The sequence below is a fragment of the Phoenix dactylifera genome, unplaced genomic scaffold (genome assembly GCF_009389715.1).
Source record: "Phoenix dactylifera cultivar Barhee BC4 unplaced genomic scaffold, palm_55x_up_171113_PBpolish2nd_filt_p 001412F, whole genome shotgun sequence".
Lineage (NCBI taxonomy): Eukaryota > Viridiplantae > Streptophyta > Magnoliopsida > Arecales > Arecaceae > Phoenix > Phoenix dactylifera.
This window is the reverse complement of record NW_024068734.1, coordinates 44,564-63,236: the sequence shown is the minus strand read 5'-3', so window position 1 is coordinate 63,236 and position 18,673 is coordinate 44,564. Positions and strand designations below refer to the sequence as shown.

The 18,673-nt window shown below is 40.5% G+C and overlaps 1 protein-coding gene and 1 pseudogene across 1 annotated transcript; one reads left to right on the top strand and one right to left on the bottom strand.

Annotated features, from left to right (window-relative positions):
- LOC120108591 overlaps positions 1–10,348 on the bottom strand; it is a 32,251-nt pseudogene extending 21,903 nt beyond the window's left edge.
- A 93-nt stretch (positions 10,349–10,441) lies between these two features.
- LOC120108590 (probable histone H2A variant 3) lies at positions 10,442–13,309 on the top strand. The gene is made up of 3 exons (XM_039122249.1): positions 10,442–10,588; positions 10,786–10,906; positions 12,689–13,309. The coding sequence occupies exons 2-3, from the start codon at positions 10,796–10,798 to the stop codon at positions 12,983–12,985; spliced, it is 408 nt and encodes a 135-aa protein (XP_038978177.1). The 5' UTR covers positions 10,442–10,588; positions 10,786–10,795; the 3' UTR covers positions 12,986–13,309.
- The last annotated feature ends 5,364 nt before the right edge of the window (positions 13,310–18,673 follow it).

Below are 18,673 nucleotides of genomic sequence, written 5' to 3'. Positions count from 1 at the left end.
AATTTTTGTTTCCTACTTGTTTTATATCCTAATCCAGCCTTATCATATACAGCTTTTTGACTATAAAGAATCATAATTAATTTGGTAGAACTAAGTGTAAACTTATCTACTAAGGATTTATATTTTTCAGCATCTTCTTTTAACTTGATATTTTCAGCAATTAGATTCTTGGTTTTATTTGTAAGTTTCCTACTTAATGTTTCATAGTTATGAGATAGTTTTAACTTATCTTTGATAAGAGATTGATTTTCTTCTTTTAGAACTTTATTTTTATTGATAAGTTTCTTATGTTCTTCCATGAGTTCTAAGAATGCATCATGTAATTCATCAACAGTAAAACACATTCAAGTTCAGAATCTACCTCATCGTCATTGGCCATATGACACATTTGGGCCGTCTCTTGATGATCTTCCTCTTCCGAACTTGACTCCTCACTTTCACTCCATTCAGCCATGAAGTTCTTCTTTTTCAGTTTTCTTGCGATCCATTTCAAATCTGGGCAATCTATCTTATAATGCCCGGGTTTGTTATACTCATAGCAAATAGGAGTTTCTTTTTCCTTTTCTTTGTCCTTACCCTTTTCTTTGCTTGAGCTACCTTTGAGGAAGGATTTCTTTTTATAAAATCTATTCTTACCTCTCATAAATTTTCTGAATTTTCTTCCAAGCATAGCCATCCCTTCTTCATCAAATTCATCATCATCATCTGAATCTTCCGATTCAGTTTGTTGTTTAGGGGTGGTAGTCTTTAGGGCAATGGGCTTTCTTCTCTTGACCTCATCTTCCGAATTTTGCCTCATTGTCAACTCATGGGTCATGAGTGATCCTAGAAGTTCCTCTAATTGTAGTGTGTTGAGGTCCTTAGCTTCCTGAATTGCGGTTACCTTGGCCTCCCAAATTCTTGGTAGAGACCTGAGAATTTTTCGCACCAATTCAGAGTTAGTGTAAGACTTTCCTAAACTCTTAAGCCCATTTATAATTTCAGTAAAACGAGTAAACATATCAGTTATGGACTCAGTAGATTCTATTTTAAACAATTCATACTTGTGTACTAATATGTTTATTTTTGACTCCTTAACTTGATTGGTCCCTTCATGAGTGACCTCAAGTTTGTCCCAAATTTCTTTAGCAGAGATGCAAGTAGATATTCTATTAAATTCACTTACATCTAATGAGCAATAAAGTACATTAATAGCTTTTGCATTTAACTGTGCCAAGCTTCTATCACTTTCATTCCAATCCATTTCTGGTTTGGGTATGATAGTGCCCTCTATATTAAGTGTGGGTGTGTGAGGTCCTCTAGTAATGATGTACCATAATTCATAGTCTAAAGCTTGAATGAATATCCTCATCCTAGCTTTTCAGTATGTGTAGTTTGTGCCATTAAATAGAGGTGGTCTATTTGTGGATTGCCCCTCACTCATAGAACATCCCACTTAGGTTGTCATGATCTTTAACTCTTGATTGTGAGATCAATGAGTACTATTGGAGCACCTTGCTCTGATACCACTTGTTGCCCAAGGTGACAAGCCAAGAGGAGGGGGGGTGAATTGGTTTCTTTTAATTTTAACTATCTTACTTGTGTTAAATGAAGAGTTAGTAAACTTAAACAAATCACAATACAAACAACAAGAAGTATAGTGGTTCGGTGCGCTCCTTAGCACCTACGTCCACTCCCCAAGCGACCCTTTGGAAATTCACTATAATCCCGCGGATTACAGTTGGATTGTTTTCCGGGCTCACAATCCAAAAACCTTTACACTTTGGTTTTCCGGGTTCACCAAAAACCTATGTTGGTTTTACGGGCTCACCAACGAATCTATGTTGGTTTTACGGGCTCACCAACGAACCTTTACAATTGGTTTTCCGGGTTCACCAATCAACCTATTCCGTTGGTTTTGCGGGCTAACCAACCAACCTTTACAAGTAGTTTAATAAACAAAGGAAGAAGATTTAAACTCCTAGATGAGCAAATATAACAATATAATCTACAAAGAAGAGTTTAGAGTATATTTATCGCTTGATGTGACTTCTCTCTTCTTTATCAAGGATGCTTCACTCTTCAAGGGTGGATGGAGCTCTTGATGACTCTTTGAATCTGCTCAACCACTTTCTTTTGACTCTTGAATGAAGCACTTGGATGAAGAAGATTAGGGCACTTTCTCTTTCTTGTGTACTCTTTGATATTCTTTGGAAAGGATGTTCTATCTGATGAATAGTGCCACTTTAAATAGTTTTCTTCATCCATTGGACAAGCCCCAATGGTTAGAATTCAAAAACTAGCCGTTACTCACTGTTGGAAGGACAAAAAGTACTTCTGCAGAACTAGCCGTTATGCTTCTGCCCGTGTTTGGGTCGGCTCAACCTGTCCTTGGGTCGACCCAACTTTCACTTGGGTCGACTCAAACATTCCTTGGGTCGACCCTCTCAGAAACACAGAAACTTGCAATTCAGCCTTCCTTCACTTGGGTCGACCCAACCTTTCCTTGGGTCGACTCAAGGTTCAGTTGGGTCGACTCAACTTCTTCTTGGGTCGACCCTAACAGGGTTTCCAGAGAACCTTTTCTGTCATCTGTTCTGTCTTGCCTTTGGGTCGACCCACTCAGGGTTTGGGTCGACTCAAGCTTGGGTCGACTCAACTTCATCTTGGGTCGACCCTCTCAGTATTTCTAGAGAACCATTTTCTGAGTTGTTTGAGAAGCTTGATGTTTGGGTCGACTCATGCTTTCCTTGGGTCGACCCAACTTACTGTTCATCTGTGCCATTTTTGCAGAAGTGTGCCAAATGCTTTCCTGATGTGCCGGGGTCGACCCAATCATCCTTTGGGTCGACTCAATCCACACTTTGCTGCATCTCAAGGTTAGATTCATTCATATAAATAATGAAATGTATCTTTATCAATTTATACAAATATACTGAGAGTAACAGACTTATAAATGAAGTATCGATTTAACTTATAACATACTCTTGATAATTGCTTGTTAATCATCAAAATAACACTATCATCCTCAGCCTAGTACTTACTTGAGCTCGAGGGCTTATGGAGTATATTGATGAGAGCTAAGCACAGCAGCCAGACCAAGGCACCTGATTTCCAGGATGGTCGGCATTGCACCTTCATTTGGCACAATATGTGCTCCCATGCTCGGAGGGTGCTATGTTAGATTAGATAGGTGATCAGCAACGACCAATCAATTGATGTGTAGAATGATACATGGATTTTTGACCTGGCTTTGCAGCTATGGCCAACCATGTTTGATGTGGATAGCTCAGATCTCAAGGCGTGCAACTTTTTTAGCATGAGGGATAGGAGATGGGATGTATCGACAATTCATCGCCTCTTTGGGGAGCAGCTGGTTGAGAGGATCCTAGCTGTACTAGTTGTTGGGTTGTGGAGCCTGATCCATTCCCTTTTCCAAGACCCCTATGTGCACTATGGTGGTGGAGGATCAAGGGAAGACAAGCCAGAAAGAGTTCAAGAAGATTCAGAGTTGAATCAGCAAAGAAAGAAACCCTCAGCAAGGTCCGGAGTCGGCTTCAGCAGACTTGGAGTCGATTCTGGCACGCAGGCAGACTTGGCACAGTCTTGGAGTCGACTCCAGATCCATAGGAGTCGACTCCCCAGTGTTGGAGTCGACTCGAGAACTCCAGGAGTCGACTCCCACAGGCAGACAGAGAGGCATTTTCTGTGGACTGTTTTCGAGTCGACTCGCAGACTTGCGGGAGTCGACTCGAGCACGATTTTCACGCGAGGCTGAGTTATGAACCGGGTCCAAGCCAAGGTTTTTTGAGCCCTAATCAAAGTAAGAGATTGGGAGGTATATATAGACTTCTTGTGGGACATGAGAGGTGTGTGGCAACCTTGAGAAACCCTAGAACTCATCCACGAGAAGTTTCCAAAAGGAGATCCTTTATGTGCATCAGGAATACGACGCGTTGCTCGTCTTGAGAGAGATTGTTTTTGCTGTAAGAAAGAGAGTTTGTTCTCTTCTCTTGAATCTCTGTAACTTTCTTTGATTATATAGTGAAGTATTGATCTATGCGGCTGTGGACGTAGGAGCAAGGGACTCCGAACCACATAAACTAGGGTGTCTTGTGCGTTTTGCTATTGTTTTTTGTCGTGTTCTTCTTTCTCCTACTATTTCTTATATTCCGCAATCGTAAGGTTGATTCCTAACAACTGGTATCAGAGCCATCTGGTTCAAAGGAAAAAGTGAGAGCAATGGCGGCTGAAGAAGGCAAGGTCAAGATTGACAGATTTGACGGCAAAGACTTTGGTTTCTGAAAGATGCAGATCGAAGATTATTTATATCAGAAGAAACTTCATCTACCTCTTGAAGGTATGAAACCGATAGATATGTCACAGGCCGACTGGGATTTAATGGATCGTCAGGCTTTGGGAGTTGTTCGCTTGACATTGGCTCGAAACGTTGCGTTCAACATTTTGGAAGAGAAGACAACAGCAGGTTTGCTGAAAGCACAGTCGAATATGTATGAAAAACCCTCGGCCTCCAACAAGGTGTACCTGATGCGCCGTTTATTCAATCTGAAGATGAGTGAAGGTTCCTCTGTTACTGATCACATCAATGAGTTCAATCTGATTACGAGCCAGTTGAGTTCGGTGGAAATCAGTTTTGAGGATGAAGTTCATGCCCTAATTCTTCTATCCTCCTTGCCAGAAAGTTGGGGTGCAACGGTGACAGCTGTAAGCAGCTCCTGCGGCTCAAACAAACTGAAGTTTGAGGAGGTCCGAAATCTGATACTCAGTGAAGATATCAGAAGGAGGGAGTCTGGTGTGAAATCTGGTTCGATTCTGAACACATCTGAAGGCAGAGGAAGAACTGTGCAACGCAGTGAAAACCGTGGCAGATCAAAGTCTAAGAGGAGGAGCAAGTCTAGATCGAAAGGTGATGGCTGCTGGCATTGTGGCAAGATAGGCCACACGAGGAAGAATTGTTGGCTCAGAAAGAAGAATCCAAGCAAGGGGCAGAACGAGGTGTCCGTGAATGCAACCACAGATGAAGCCAACGATGCTTTGATTCTTAGCGTGGACAGTCCTATGGAATCGTGGATACTAGACTCTGGAGCTTCGCTTCATTCTACCTCACGGAAGGAGTGTATGCTAAATTACACTACAGGAGACTTCGGAAAGGTTTATCTCGCTGATGATGAGCCTTTAGATATTGTGGGGAAAGGTGAAGTTCATATCAGGATGCCGAATCAGTCAGTATGGAAACTGAAGAATGTGAGGCATGTCCCAGGCTTGAAGAGAAACTTGATTTCTGTTGGGCAGCTTGACAGCGAAGGGTATGTTACTACCTTCGTAGGTGGTTCATGAAAAATTACCAAAGGTGCTATGGTGATAGCACGTGGGAACAAGTTGGGGACTCTCTACATGACCAATGACACCAAGGATACGGTGGCATTAACAGAAACAGGTGCAGATAGTTGTCTTTGGCATCGCAGACTCGGACATATGAGTGAGAAAGGTATGAAGATGATGGTGAAGAAGAACAAGCTAGCAGATCTGAAAACTGTTGATGTAGGTCTCTGTGAATACTGCATATTTGGAAAGCAGAAAAAGGTTAGTTTCTCAAAGGGTGGAAGAACACCGAAGACAGAAAAGCTAGAGCTTGTACACACAGATGTGTGGGGGCCTTCACCGGTTGCATCTCTTGGAGGCTCACACTATTATGTCACGTTCATTGACGACTCTACCAGAAAGGTTTGGATTTATTTCATGAAGCACAAATCAGAGGTATTTGTCACCTTTAAGAAGTGGAAAAGTCTGGTGGAGAATGAATCTGGTGCAAAGATAAAACGACTAAGGTCTGATAATGGCGGTGAGTATGACAGCAGTGAGTTCAAGGAATTCTGCGCAGTGAATGGAATCCGAATGGAGAAGACAATACTGAGCACACCGCAGCAAAATGGGGTGGCTGAGCGAATGAACAGAACCCTGAACGAGAGAGCCAATAGTATGAGGATCCATGCTGGTTTGCCCAAGATGTTTTGGGCTGAGGCAGTCAACACCGCAGCGTATATAATAAACAGAGGCCCGTCGGTTCCCCTAGATTGCAAATTGCCTGAAGAAGAGTGGACAGAAAAAATAGTAAATTTGTCACACTTGAGGGTCTTTGGGTGTGTCTCCTTTGTGCACATCAATGCAGAGAAAAGGGACAAGCTAGATGCAAAGTCCAGAAAATGTTTCTTCATTGGATACGGTACAGATGATTTTGGTTACAAGTTCTGGGATGCGCAGAACCAGAAGGTCATCAGAAGCAAGGATGTGATATTCAATGAGCGAGTTCTCTATAAGGACAAGAATACTTCAGATCTTGAGAATGTAGGGGAGCAAAGCAAGGAAAAACAGCAAGTTGAGTTGCAAGAGATTACAGAAGAAGACGTTGCCAAAAGAGTTCAGAGAAATCATGAAAATTCAGAAACTGTTGCGGCACAACCTCAACCAAGTATACCGCAGCTGAGAAGATCTACAAGAATCTCCAGACAACCGGATAGATATTCATCCTCTTTACATTATCTGCTATTGACAGATGAAGGTGAACCCGAGTGTTATGAAGAAGCCATGGAAAGCAAAGATTCGGTGAAGTGGGAGTTAGCCATGAAGGACGAGATGAAGTTCTTGGATAGAAATCAAACTTGGGAGCTCAGTTCACTACCAGAAGGCAAGAAGGCTTTACAGAACAAGTGGGTCTACAAAGTTAAAGAGGAACATAATGGCAGCAAGAGGTACAAAGCAAGGTTGGTTGTGAAAGGCTTCCAACAGAAGGAAGGTATCGACTACACTGAGATTTTCTCTCCGGCAGTCAAATATTCAACAATCAGAGTGATTCTGAGTATTGTGGCAGCAGAAAATCTGTATTTGGAGCAGTTGGATGTTACAACTGCATTTCTCCATGGAGAGATTGATGAAGACATCTACATGCAGCAACCTATCAGCTTTGCAGTCCCTAGCAAGGAGAACCTTGTATGCAAACTGAAGAGAAGTTTGTATGGTTTGAAACAGGCCCCGAGGTTGTGGTACAAAAAGTTCGATGGATTCATGATCAACAATGGTTTTGTAAGATGTCAAGAAGATCATTGCTGTTATCTTAAGGTACTTGATGGCAGTTTTATCATCTTACTTTTGTATGTTGACGACATGTTGATAGCCGGACCTAACCTATAAGAGATTGAAAGATGGAAGAAAGAGCTATCAAGGAAGTTTGCAATGAAAGACATGGGTGCAGCAAAACAGATGCTTGGGCTGAGAATTGAAAGGGATAAGGTGGCTGGAACACTGAAGCTTTCTCAAGCTAACTACATTGATAAAGTGCTGAATAGATTCAATATGACAGATGCAGATCCTGTGAAGACACCTTTGGCAAGCCACTTCAAACTTTCAAAAGAGCAATCACCCAAGGATGATGAGGAGCTGAAGAAGATGTCAAGGGTACCATATGCTTCAGCTGTAGGCAGCTTGATGTATGCTATGATATGCACGAGACCCGACATTGCACATGCAGTGGGAGCTGTGAGCAGATACATGGCCAATCCGGATAGACAACATTGGGAGGCTGTCAAGTGGATCCTAAGATATGTGAAAGGCACCAGAAATGTAGGTTTGTGTTATAGAAAAGGCAGTCAAATACTACAAGGTTTTGTGGATGCAGACCTGGGAGGGACACTAGAAGAAGCACCACAGGGTATGTTTATACCATAGGCGGAACAGCAGTGAGCTGGTTCTCACAGCTGCAAAAGATCGTTGCTCTTTCGACAACAGAGGCAGAATATGTTGCCATTACAGAAGCCAGCAAGGAGATGATTTGGCTGCAGAACCTTCTGAAAGAGCTGGGCAGAGAACAGAACTGTAGTGTATTATTCTGCGACAGTCAGAGTGCTATTCACTTAGCCAAGAACCCAATATTTCATGCGAGAACGAAGCACATACAACTGAGGTATCACTTCATCAGGAAGTTGCTAGAAGATGGCAGTTTGTTACTTGAGAAGATTCAAGGAGCAAAGAATTCAGCTGATATATTGACTAAGACAGTCACTACAGAGAAATTGAGGCTATGCATGGCCTCAATTGGCCTCCAAAGCTAGTTGAATGGAGGTGCCGCACAGAGAATACAGATCAAGATATGGAAGTTTGTTTATTTTTCAGATAGATGCACGATTGGATGTATCAGTCTCCAAGTGGGAGAGTTGTTGGGTTGTGGAGCCTGATCCATTCCCTTTTCCAAGACCCCTATGTGCACTATGGTGGTGGAGGATCAAGGGAAGACAAGCCAGAAAGAGTTCAAGAAGATTCAGAGTTGAATCAGCAAAGAAAGAAACCCTCAGCAAGGTCCGGAGTCGGCTCCAGCAGACTTGGAGTCGACTCTGGCACGCAGGCAGACTTGGCACAGTCTTGGAGTCGACTTCAGATCCATAGGAGTCGACTCCCCAGTGTTGGAGTCGACTCGAGAACTCCAGGAGTCGACTCCCACAGGCAGACAGAGAGGCATTTTCTGTGGACTGTTTTCGAGTCGACTCGCAGACTTGCGGGAGTCGACTCGAGCACGATTTTCACGCGAGGCTGAGTTATGAACCGGGTCCAAGCCAAGGTTTTTTGAGCCCTAATCAAAGTAAGAGATTGGGAGGTATATATAGACTTCTTGTGGGACACGAGAGGTGTGTGGCAACCTTGAGAAACCCTAGAACTCATCAACGAGAAGTTTCCAAAAGGAGATCCTTTGTGTGCATCAGGAATACGACGCGTTGCTCGTCTTGAGAGAGATTGTTTTTGCTGTAAGAAAGAGAGTTTGTTCTCTTCTCTTGAATCTCTGTAACTTTCTTTGATTATATAGTGAAGTATTGATCTGTGCGGCTGTGGACGTAGGAGCAAGGGACTCCGAACCACATAAACTTGGGTGTCTTGTGCGTTTTGCTATTGTTTTTTGCCGTGTTCTTCTTTCTCCTACTATTTCTTATATTCCGCAATCGTAGGGTTGATCCCTAACACTAGTATCAAAAGGGGTGGGCCGGATAGAAGGACTTAGGATTCGACCTGCATATCCAAGGTGAGGGCCTCTGATCTCGGAGATCTGTATACAGTTGAGGCGCCTTGATGGTAGCTAGTTATGGAGGCTTCACATTCACCCCCGACCAAGGCTGTTCTTTGCAAAAAGGGAGTGAGGTTTTCCCCTACTTGTGACGGATGCTTGAAGATGGAGGAATTAGTGGAGCATGTTCTATTTAGCTGCCCAAGGGAAACCCTAGTGTGACAGTTGACCGGAGCTAATTGGTGTTTTCTGCAGTTTTCGACCTATGTGGCAACGTCCTAGCTTATCGAAAGGGCTACATGGAGCGACTTGTCATTGTAGCCAGTGGTGTCAAATGTGCTTATGTTACTTATCATGTCTAGCTAGACAAGAATGCTATATTCTTTAAGGGCAGAGTATACTCAAGCTCAGATCGCTGAAGAAACTGGGATCGCAAGAGATATCTGGAGTTCCCATTCAGCTCTAGTAGTACCTCAAACGATACTCATCACCTGGGAGCCTTCCTCCCCAAGCTTTCTCTAGATGAACTTCGACGACAACGTGTTTAATGATGGGAGAAGAGGTGGTGCTGGGTTCGATATCAGAGGTCTTAATTTCAGATTGATTGCGACTGGGGCCGTTGGTTCTGTGACGCTTCTATTCTTGGAGCTGTGCTGAAGGCAACTTGAGAGGGCGACCAAATTCATCTTGAAGAGGACTCGGTGACTGTCATCGGATGGATCCAAGGCCATGCTAAGGCGGGGCTGAGCATCCCCTTCTGCATAATATCCATAGTTCATTGCGAGATTATATGGACCCCCATGTTATTCATGTGTACAGGAGGCGAACAAGGTAGCTGATTAGGTGGTTTTATATGTTGCCCAATACTCTGGTGGCTTCATGTGGGATAGTTATGAGTTTTTCTTTTCTCTCTTTGTCTTTTTCTCTTTTTTGATTTTGTTGGATATAATGGTATAAATATTATATGGAAAAAAAAAAAAAAAAAAAAGGAGAAAGAAGTAGCAACAGTTCGACCATCAAAATGATGCAACCCATACATAAAAAGTTGATTGAGAAAAAAAAAAAAAGCGCCGACGTGCTTTCGTGGGCGTTAGAGCCAGCCCAGCAACCCAGTTTCATCATTCGGGGTTGTATGTTTCGCGCGAAAGAAGGATTTACCTTTCTCCGCGCGAATCCACCGTTGGATCGCGGAATTAGTCGCTTCCAAATCTGTGCATATCGCCAATTGTGGCAGTCGGGGTGCTTTGCGATCTGTGCGTTGAGAGCTCCAACGGTCACATCATATGAAAGAAAATCAATCATTACTTCGTGCGAAAGATGCAATCCGAACCCAACTTGGTTTGGTACATTACGAGGGAACCCAGTCGAATTTCGAAATTTCCAATCGCCCCCAAAAAGTAACCGCCTTTCCTTCCGAAATTTCATATCCCCTTTTTATTCCCAATTCCACCTTCCTTTTATTTCTCCTTTGAAATCGCCCTCTTCCTCTCCTTCTCGATACCATTCGACGCTCTCGAGAAACGACAGGAAAGTAAAAAAAGGGTATTTTTCCTTCTCTCTTCTTTCTTCCTCATTCGAATCCTAGGTGTTTCTTCTCGATTCGATTAGGGTTACGAAGATTTGATTCCTAATTTCCTCTATTGGGGTTCTCCGCATCTTCTTTGGGCTAGATCCAGAAATTTAGGGTTTTAGGGCTTGTAATTGCGTTGAAATGGGCTGTTTTATTGCTTCGGTTTTAGGAAGGGAGAGATGGCGGGTAAAGGAGGAAAGGGTCTTCTGGCGGCGAAGACGACGGCGGCGGCAAACAAAGACAAGGACAAGAAGAAGCCCGTCTCCCGGTCCTCGCGAGCTGGTTTGCAGGTAAATCTCGTTTCCTTCTTGTTCTTCTTAGAGATGCTGTTACATTTGATTTCTTTGAGCTCTGTGGGCAGCGAGTTGGGTCAGATCTGACGCGTTTATGGATTCGGTTTTTATCTTCTAGCTCTCAAAGTCGTTCTTTGCTCCTTAGTATGCCTCTTTTTTTGTTGGATTGTTGTGTTTGACCAAGATGCGTCTTTGCCTTTTTAGGTCGAGGTGGGCATGCTTAATTATGTTATCACACAAATAGTGTTTCTTGTGCATTTATATATTTTATTTAATATGTTTTAATTATTACGTTTATGATCATTCAGGAGTAAATATTTAGATTCTTAGGCCTGGTAAGAATCAACATGCCTGCTGTAATACCCAAAATTGATGCACAGCTAATGGTTTATAATGTTGATGGCTTGAGTGAATGATCTTTTAGTCACAATGAAGTATGCTATTGGTTCTCCCTTTTGTTTCAAAGTTCCTGTGTTGAATTTGGTTGTGGGCATTGGATTTATCTGTTCTTTTTTCTGTTTTCTGTTGAGACACATCGCAGGCTTTCTGGAGCTATTAGGGTGCATAACCAATTTGTAGGCTAAAGAAATGCTGGGTTAGTTTTCTAATGTTATGGACCAAAGAAATATAGGTCTATCCTTGGCTTAATTAGGGTGCATAACCAAGTGATAGGCCAATGTGAGCCGCATGCTTGACACGGGCTGACATAGCAATGGCAAGTACTCCCTGGACAACCAATAGTGGGCAATCGGGCACTATGTCTAGTTTGTTTGTTATTGGACCATCAACGTTTGCATGCTCTTCGTAGTTCTCGCTAGTTGTCACAGAGCATATTGTAGGCTAGCAAAATAAAAAGAAAAAAAAAATTGTCTGGCTTGTTGATACATTTAGGCAGATCTCTGGGCCTAGCAAAGCATGGGCTAGGTCTGGTGTGTGCACAGGGATTGTTCTCTGGTGTAGCATGAACTTGGTTGACCCATAGTGTCAGATCTTGGCTGCAGCTTGAGGTTAAAATCTAGGTTGTGAAGGGTTACAGACCTGAGATGTATCCTTTCTATGTTTGATACTTTAATTCATAGAATCTTCAGTTGAATCAGTAATTATTTTCCAGAAATAATTGGAATATCTAGACAGAGGCATAATTTTTATATTTAGAAGTTGCATTTCAGTGCTTTTACAAATTTGCAAACAATAATTTAAAAAATTGTCTTTGTATGTGTCACCAAGAGAGCGAGAGTATTGTCAGAAGATTTACTCCAGTATTTCATTGTTCTGCCTCTGTTGCAGAATTTCCTGCATAAATCTGCTAAATGGGCATTCAAGACAATACTCTGTTGAGTTTGCTATCTGTTCTTGCATTTCAGTGATTTTATAATTTGCAAATAATAATTTTAAACATTGTCAGAAGATTTGCTCCAGTATTTCAATTGATCTACTTTTGTTGCAGAATTTTCTGCATAAAATCTGATGAATGGGCATTCAAGGCGGTACTCTATTGAGTTTGCGCTCTAGTCTTGCCTTAGATGCAGGTTCATGTTATAATTTTTTCATAACCTGGACCCCATGTTGGTAGGGTTGGACTTTGTGGTGTAAAACTTGATTCTCTTTAGAGCTTTATGTAAGTGAGAAAAGAGAAACAGAAACTATTTTGAGTGTGTGGTCTTTGTTGTTGCTATTCGTGGCTCTAGCCTGTGTAGTTCCTGGTAGACTAGATCGACAGACAGCTAAAATTGAACATATTTCTGTGTTTAACCTATGTTTTTGTTGTTATTTATGCAGTTCCCGGTTGGCCGGATCCACCGGCATTTGAAGTCAAGGATTGCAGCAAATGGTCGTGTGGGAGCCACTGCAGCTGTGTACTCAGCAGCAATATTGGAGTATCTGACAGCGGAGGTGTTGGAGCTTGCAGGGAATGCGAGCAAGGATCTTAAGGTGAAGCGGATCACCCCGCGCCACCTTCAACTTGCCATCCGAGGGGACGAGGAGCTTGATACTCTCATCAAGGGCACCATTGCAGGGGGTGGTGTCATTCCCCATATCCACAAGTCCCTTATCAACAAGTCTTCAAAGGAATGACCATGCTAAGTTCTTTATATGTAGAAATTTGTAACTGTTAGCAGCCATGCATGTCTTCTTACTTAGTCTGTGGTTTTTAATTCTAATCATGTAGTTGTAGGTTTAAATTCAGAACAAGGTTAAACTTTTAAGTTGTGTCTCAGGCTTCAGGATTCTTCATGATCTGCTTTGGACTTTCTGTTGTTTGGACCAGTGTTTTGATTTTGGTGCATCTGTATATAATTTAACTCCAATTTCAAGTGTCTGTTATTGCTCAAAAAGTTACAGAACCATGTTGTTTCTTGTTAATCTGAGTAACCAGGCTTGTATCTTGTGGCTGGTTAATGTCTATGCTTTTTTTTTTTCTTTTTTTTTTGTGTATGGTGGTGGTATGTTCATGGACATGTGTGTTTGCATATGCAGTCTATTAGTGGCATCATTTGCAGAGTCCATTGATTACAATATCTTACAAGACAGAGGCTATCAATTTTGTGGTTTGTTGTTACTTGGCATCATTGGTGGAGCGCTGTCGGTCACTGGGTCATGAAAGATCAAGAGACTTGTCCGTTTCAGAGTGGTCGGTGTTGTTGGATGTCTTTTTTTTTTTCACTATTCACTGACTTTGGCTTGCTTGGTTTGGGATTTGAATTTGGAATTTGTTCATTTTTTAAACTATTGGTTCATTTTTTAAACTGTTGTTGGATGTCCTTTTAAACTATTGGTTCTCCATGATGTAGATTAATTTACCCCCTTTAAGCTCTCAAATTTGTTTGGATTGATGTGTTATATTGATGCCAGGAACTGAAGGTTCATATTTTTGACATACTGGATAAAACAGTATAGAGGGAACATGGAGAAAAGAGATGAGATGTGTTAGAAATTTGTTTAGAAGCTTTGTTGCTCATTTTACTCATTCTTCCATATTAGACTGAATCATACAGTCAATTGGTGCATATTTGGGTCTTTCTATTTCTGATTAGTGATCTTGGAGAGGAGGGCAGTATGGTGTTGTGGAGTTGTCTTCAATGGTATTGAAATTGTGGCAACTTTGATCTGCAATTTATTTTCATCTTGTACAGGTAGCTTCTTTTGTTTCTTATTGACTGCTATGATGTTGAGAATGGAGTTGAATGAATTCACCTCTTGATTTAAGGATATTACATTGATGAGAAGTTCTGGCAGGTATGTTTGTCATGCCGCTCTATCAAATATGTAGCAAGAATCCAATATTTCTGATTGTAACTGCTCCTGATATGTGTGTAAAAGCTGATCTGCTCGATTACATATATCTTGAATTTGGTTGCCTGCTTATGGTAAAATATCAAGGTAACAGAAACTGTCAGGAAAGTATTCTTCCACAAAAATACTTACAAAATAATGGTACATTATTCATGGAACCAGCCAGATGCTTTCATGCTCAGGATACAGAGGTAATGAACTAGTAGTGTTGTTGAGGGTATCTTCTGTTCATGTGATGCATATGGACTTCTATACAACTAATATTTGTCTTTCTGTGCACTTCAGGCACATTTGTAGATAGTGCATGATGCTGTATTTATTTGAAAAATAATTTCTATATTTATTAAGATTATATATATGTTTCACTATAAACATACTTTTTGCTACACATAGATTAACCATACCTATCATGAGGCATGCTTTTGTTTGGTAATCATCAGATTTTGTGCATGGATGTACCTACAATAGCTTGTGGCATCTGTTTGTTTTCTACACCTGATTGTAAGAACCTTATAAATATGAAATTGTTGTTTGATAATAAAAAGAACCGTGAACAGGCGGTCGTGGCTGCTCGTTGAAAATGATAAATCCAACCACTTCAGAGACATGGAATGGAATAGAAAAGTTCCTACATTGATCCTGACTAAATGATAAGTTCTAGCATCTCAACTTTTAGATTGCATGGTAGATGATAAGTTTTCGCATTAGAGATAAATTTCCTACACTTACCATGTCAAGATTTCTTATCTGCAGATAGTTTTACATACATGGAAAGATGATGTACGGTCATCAATGTTGGATATGATCATTGGGCATAGCAAAAGCATCTGGGTGGGCATCATTCTGAACGGTTTGAAAAGGTTTATTAGCTGATAATAAAATTATTTGGGAGGTATCATCATTTGAACCGGTTTGAAAAGGCCACATCTACTAAAGGTAAAAATAGGAGTCTGAGACGGTAGGCCATATAAACCAAGCCATGCAAAAATTGAACCCACGTTACTTTGCAAACAGGTGAAACTAGGATATGTAAAGAAGTTATATTTAGATTTAATGAGTCTTTATGAACCAAGACGTATCTGTAATTTTTAGGTGCATGCATTTGTGGTGCGTGTATGTAGAAAGAGATTCCCTAAGTTTTTCATCAACTATGTCAATAACTTCTCGCATCAAAGTCATTATGACTTTTGGGAATAGCAGGTAACTTGTGAAGCCTCACAAGGATGTGATGACTTGAGAAAGACTAGATAGAGTCATTTTCATCTCTTGTGTGTAACATGTGTAAGGTTATGACTAGTCTGGTGCTAACGTCAGCTCCAAAAACCAAAATATCAAGTTAGAAAAGCAAAGAACCTGAAGGAAGTTTTGAAAATAATTATGGAATAGACAATAGACTGATTAGAAGATGGTGACAGTTTGGGGCCAAAGTCAATAAGGGAGGCTTGGGAATTAATTCACCTATTTGCAGGCTAAAAGGATTATGACATGAAGAATTAGTAAACTTTTCTTTGAAGTTGAATCAATAGATCAGGATGAGTTTTTGTTGTTGCCATTACAATTGTTTGGCACTGGGCAACGAGGCAAATTCCAGTTTATTTATTTATTTATTTTTGTACATTTCCAAAGAAAAAAGCTAGAGCTCGTCCACTAGATCCCCGCTCAGTTCATCGGTCTGATATGGAAGTTGATGATTGGTTGAGCTGGGTGAGGTCCGACCTATGCCACCTATTCGCCTGCGTAGTGCACCAATCCCCGACTGCCATATCAGCCCAGTGAATTTTGGGGCGATCCGATGCAGTAATACTTATTTTGCAAACAAAAGGGATGCCACCATTTTTTTTTTTGAACCTAGGACCTCATTAGGAGGGGCTTACCGGTAAGCTGATTTAAGTGCTCTCCGTGGTATTACTCAAATTGTCCATGATAAAGTTTGTTAGTGGCACAAGGCTTTATAGAAAGCTTTAGAATCGCAGATAATTAAAATACAATAGAAAGGGTCTCTTCTGTCCATGAGAGTATTGGTAATCGTTGTAATCCTGAAAGACTTAGATGCAATACTGCAAACTGAGAAAAAATCGTTAGATCAGCTTCTGCTCCGCGATATTTGCAGATTTTTGAAAAAGTGTGGCTTTCGATTGCGGCTCAGTGCCGGAGCCTTTATGTAGTCTTTTATTTTCTGATTTTGTTGGCTGCATCCACACTCGTCGTGTGTAAGCCGCTACCAAAAAAAAAGAAGAAAGAAAGAAAAAATTGTTCATATGTTTTATTATAAATATAATCTGTTTAGACTATGAATGGTGAAAAATACTTGATTGTACTCCATGAATGTAGAGAGGTGAGATACTTATAAAGTTATACTAATTTCAGGAATATGGGCATCTGCCGCACAATCGCATACTGTTCATGGATGTAACATTTTAGACTATAAATGGTGAAACACACATGATTTTAGTATGTGAATATTGAGAGAGGAGATACTTGTAAAGAGACATTCTAATCCCGGAGATGGGTGCATGACTGCCTAGCCATGCATTATTCATGAATTAAACATTTCTCTTCGAGGGATTTGCATCGTGCGGATGATCGTGTTGGTATATTTGTTTCGCATACCTCTATTTGTAATTTACGATCGATGATATTAATGACATTGACTGAAATGTGATTGGAGCAAAATTCAGCTCAAGATGAGCGCGCATGAACTAAACCCACCCTGCAATTATGCAGATATTGTTCTACCCTGGAATCAGTTTGGTTAGGTTTGTATAACATCACATGAACTCTTCTACGAAATGGGATCATGTCATGTAACATTTTTTTTTTTGGTGAAGAGAATGGAGAGAAAACTGCAACTATTTTATTAAAAAGGAAAAAGTAATCAACGTTATCAAGCCATGAGGCCAAACAAACATGTTAAAAGATAGAGCATGTTAAATAAACAACAAATTAAGCCAGATCTAGACCAGGGAGAAACTGCAGCATCTTTAGAGTTACACAACAGAGACCAATTTGTAAGTAGTTCCAACCTAGAAGGAATTAACTTCGTTGATAGCAATCGGCCCAATAAAATGGTAGATGGCAGGAGAACTAACTTCATTGATTTCGTTAGAGTGGTCTTCTTTATGTCCCAATTATGATATCAATTGGAGAATCTTACTTGTAAAGTCAACGAAGAAGATTCTTTGATCTGTGAGCTGAGAAAGTTCTAGTCTGGTGGTTTTCAAATCTTATTTTTACTAGAAATTTTGGGATATTGTCAAAGAAGATTTGATTATAATTTTAGCAAAATTCTGTAAGGGTAGCTTCGATTTAGGAGGACCACCAGTCTCAATTTAGATTGCTTTCGATACTACGGGAAGGACTTAACAGAATCTAGGAGTGAGATTCATCATATAAAGAATCTAAATTGTGCATCAAATTTTCGAAGGCTCTAACTTGTCTACATGATATCCAATTGAGTTTTTTTTTTTAAAAAAATTCAGATAATTTTTTAAGCTCTACAACATAACACCACCTACTAAAGATTTGGCACACCAAGTGATCAGGCCATATTTCATTGTTTGGGTCTCGAAGTAGCCCAGTCAAAGCGAAAATTTTCTTTTCAAAAAAGTCTTTAACTAGGTATATCTGCCAATCTGGAAGAACTAGGTGAAGTGACTATAGACCAAATCGATGTAGAATTTTAATTTTTCATAATTACTTCTATTGGTCATGTCTATTTTGAAATAGTTGTATCCTATAAAAGAAATTCGGCCCTATTGTGCAAGTGGGACCTCACTAGTATAAATAGAGGTTTGCAACTCTATTTTATACTTGTTAATGAGAGAAAATAGGACCTAGACCTTAATTTTACCAATGTTTTTATTTTCTTATTTTTTTAAAAGATTCAAATTGAGTAGATGAAAGTGCGAGCTGGTTTTTGTATGCATGTAATTTTTTTTTTAATTGCAGCGGAAAGATAGAATTAAACTATTTAATTCTAAGCATGCAAGAGATTATATCTCGAAATAAATAAGTCCAGGAACTTTAAACAACATTATGTAAAACAACTTGTGCATGATTAATTACATGATCTGAAAATTCTGCCCTAGTCAAGTTCTAAACCTAACTAAGAATGAAGAAGAGATCGGATCTCTTACCTTTCGAATGTGAAGACTCTATGGATCTGTGTCTCGCAGCCGCACACGTGTCCGGCCTTTATGGATCGTCCACGCGAAGCTTCGGATTGATTTGATTCCACGGAAGTGCTAGCTTGCGTAGAACCCTGCTGTGGCTGAAATATTTCTTTCTTTCTTGGATTGATCAACCTTTGATCAGACCAAGACAAGAGGTGAATGGAGGATGAAGAGGAGAAGTAGAGTTTCCAGATTTTTCACAAAAATCTCAGATTACAATGGACGCCCCAAAGGAATAACTATTAAACCCTAGGCGTGAGAATAAAAAAGGAATGAAGAGAGGCGTGTGGGCTGATTT

Bases quoted from the DNA above. Each gene is read 5' to 3' on its own strand.
- LOC120108590 (XM_039122249.1), top strand. From the start codon at position 10,796: ATGGCGGGTAAAGGAGGAAAGGGTCTTCTGGCGGCGAAGACGACGGCG. The intron at 10,907-12,688 runs GTAAATCTCGTT...TTATTTATGCAG, and splicing joins CCTCGCGAGCTGGTTTGCAG to TTCCCGGTTGGCCGGATCCA.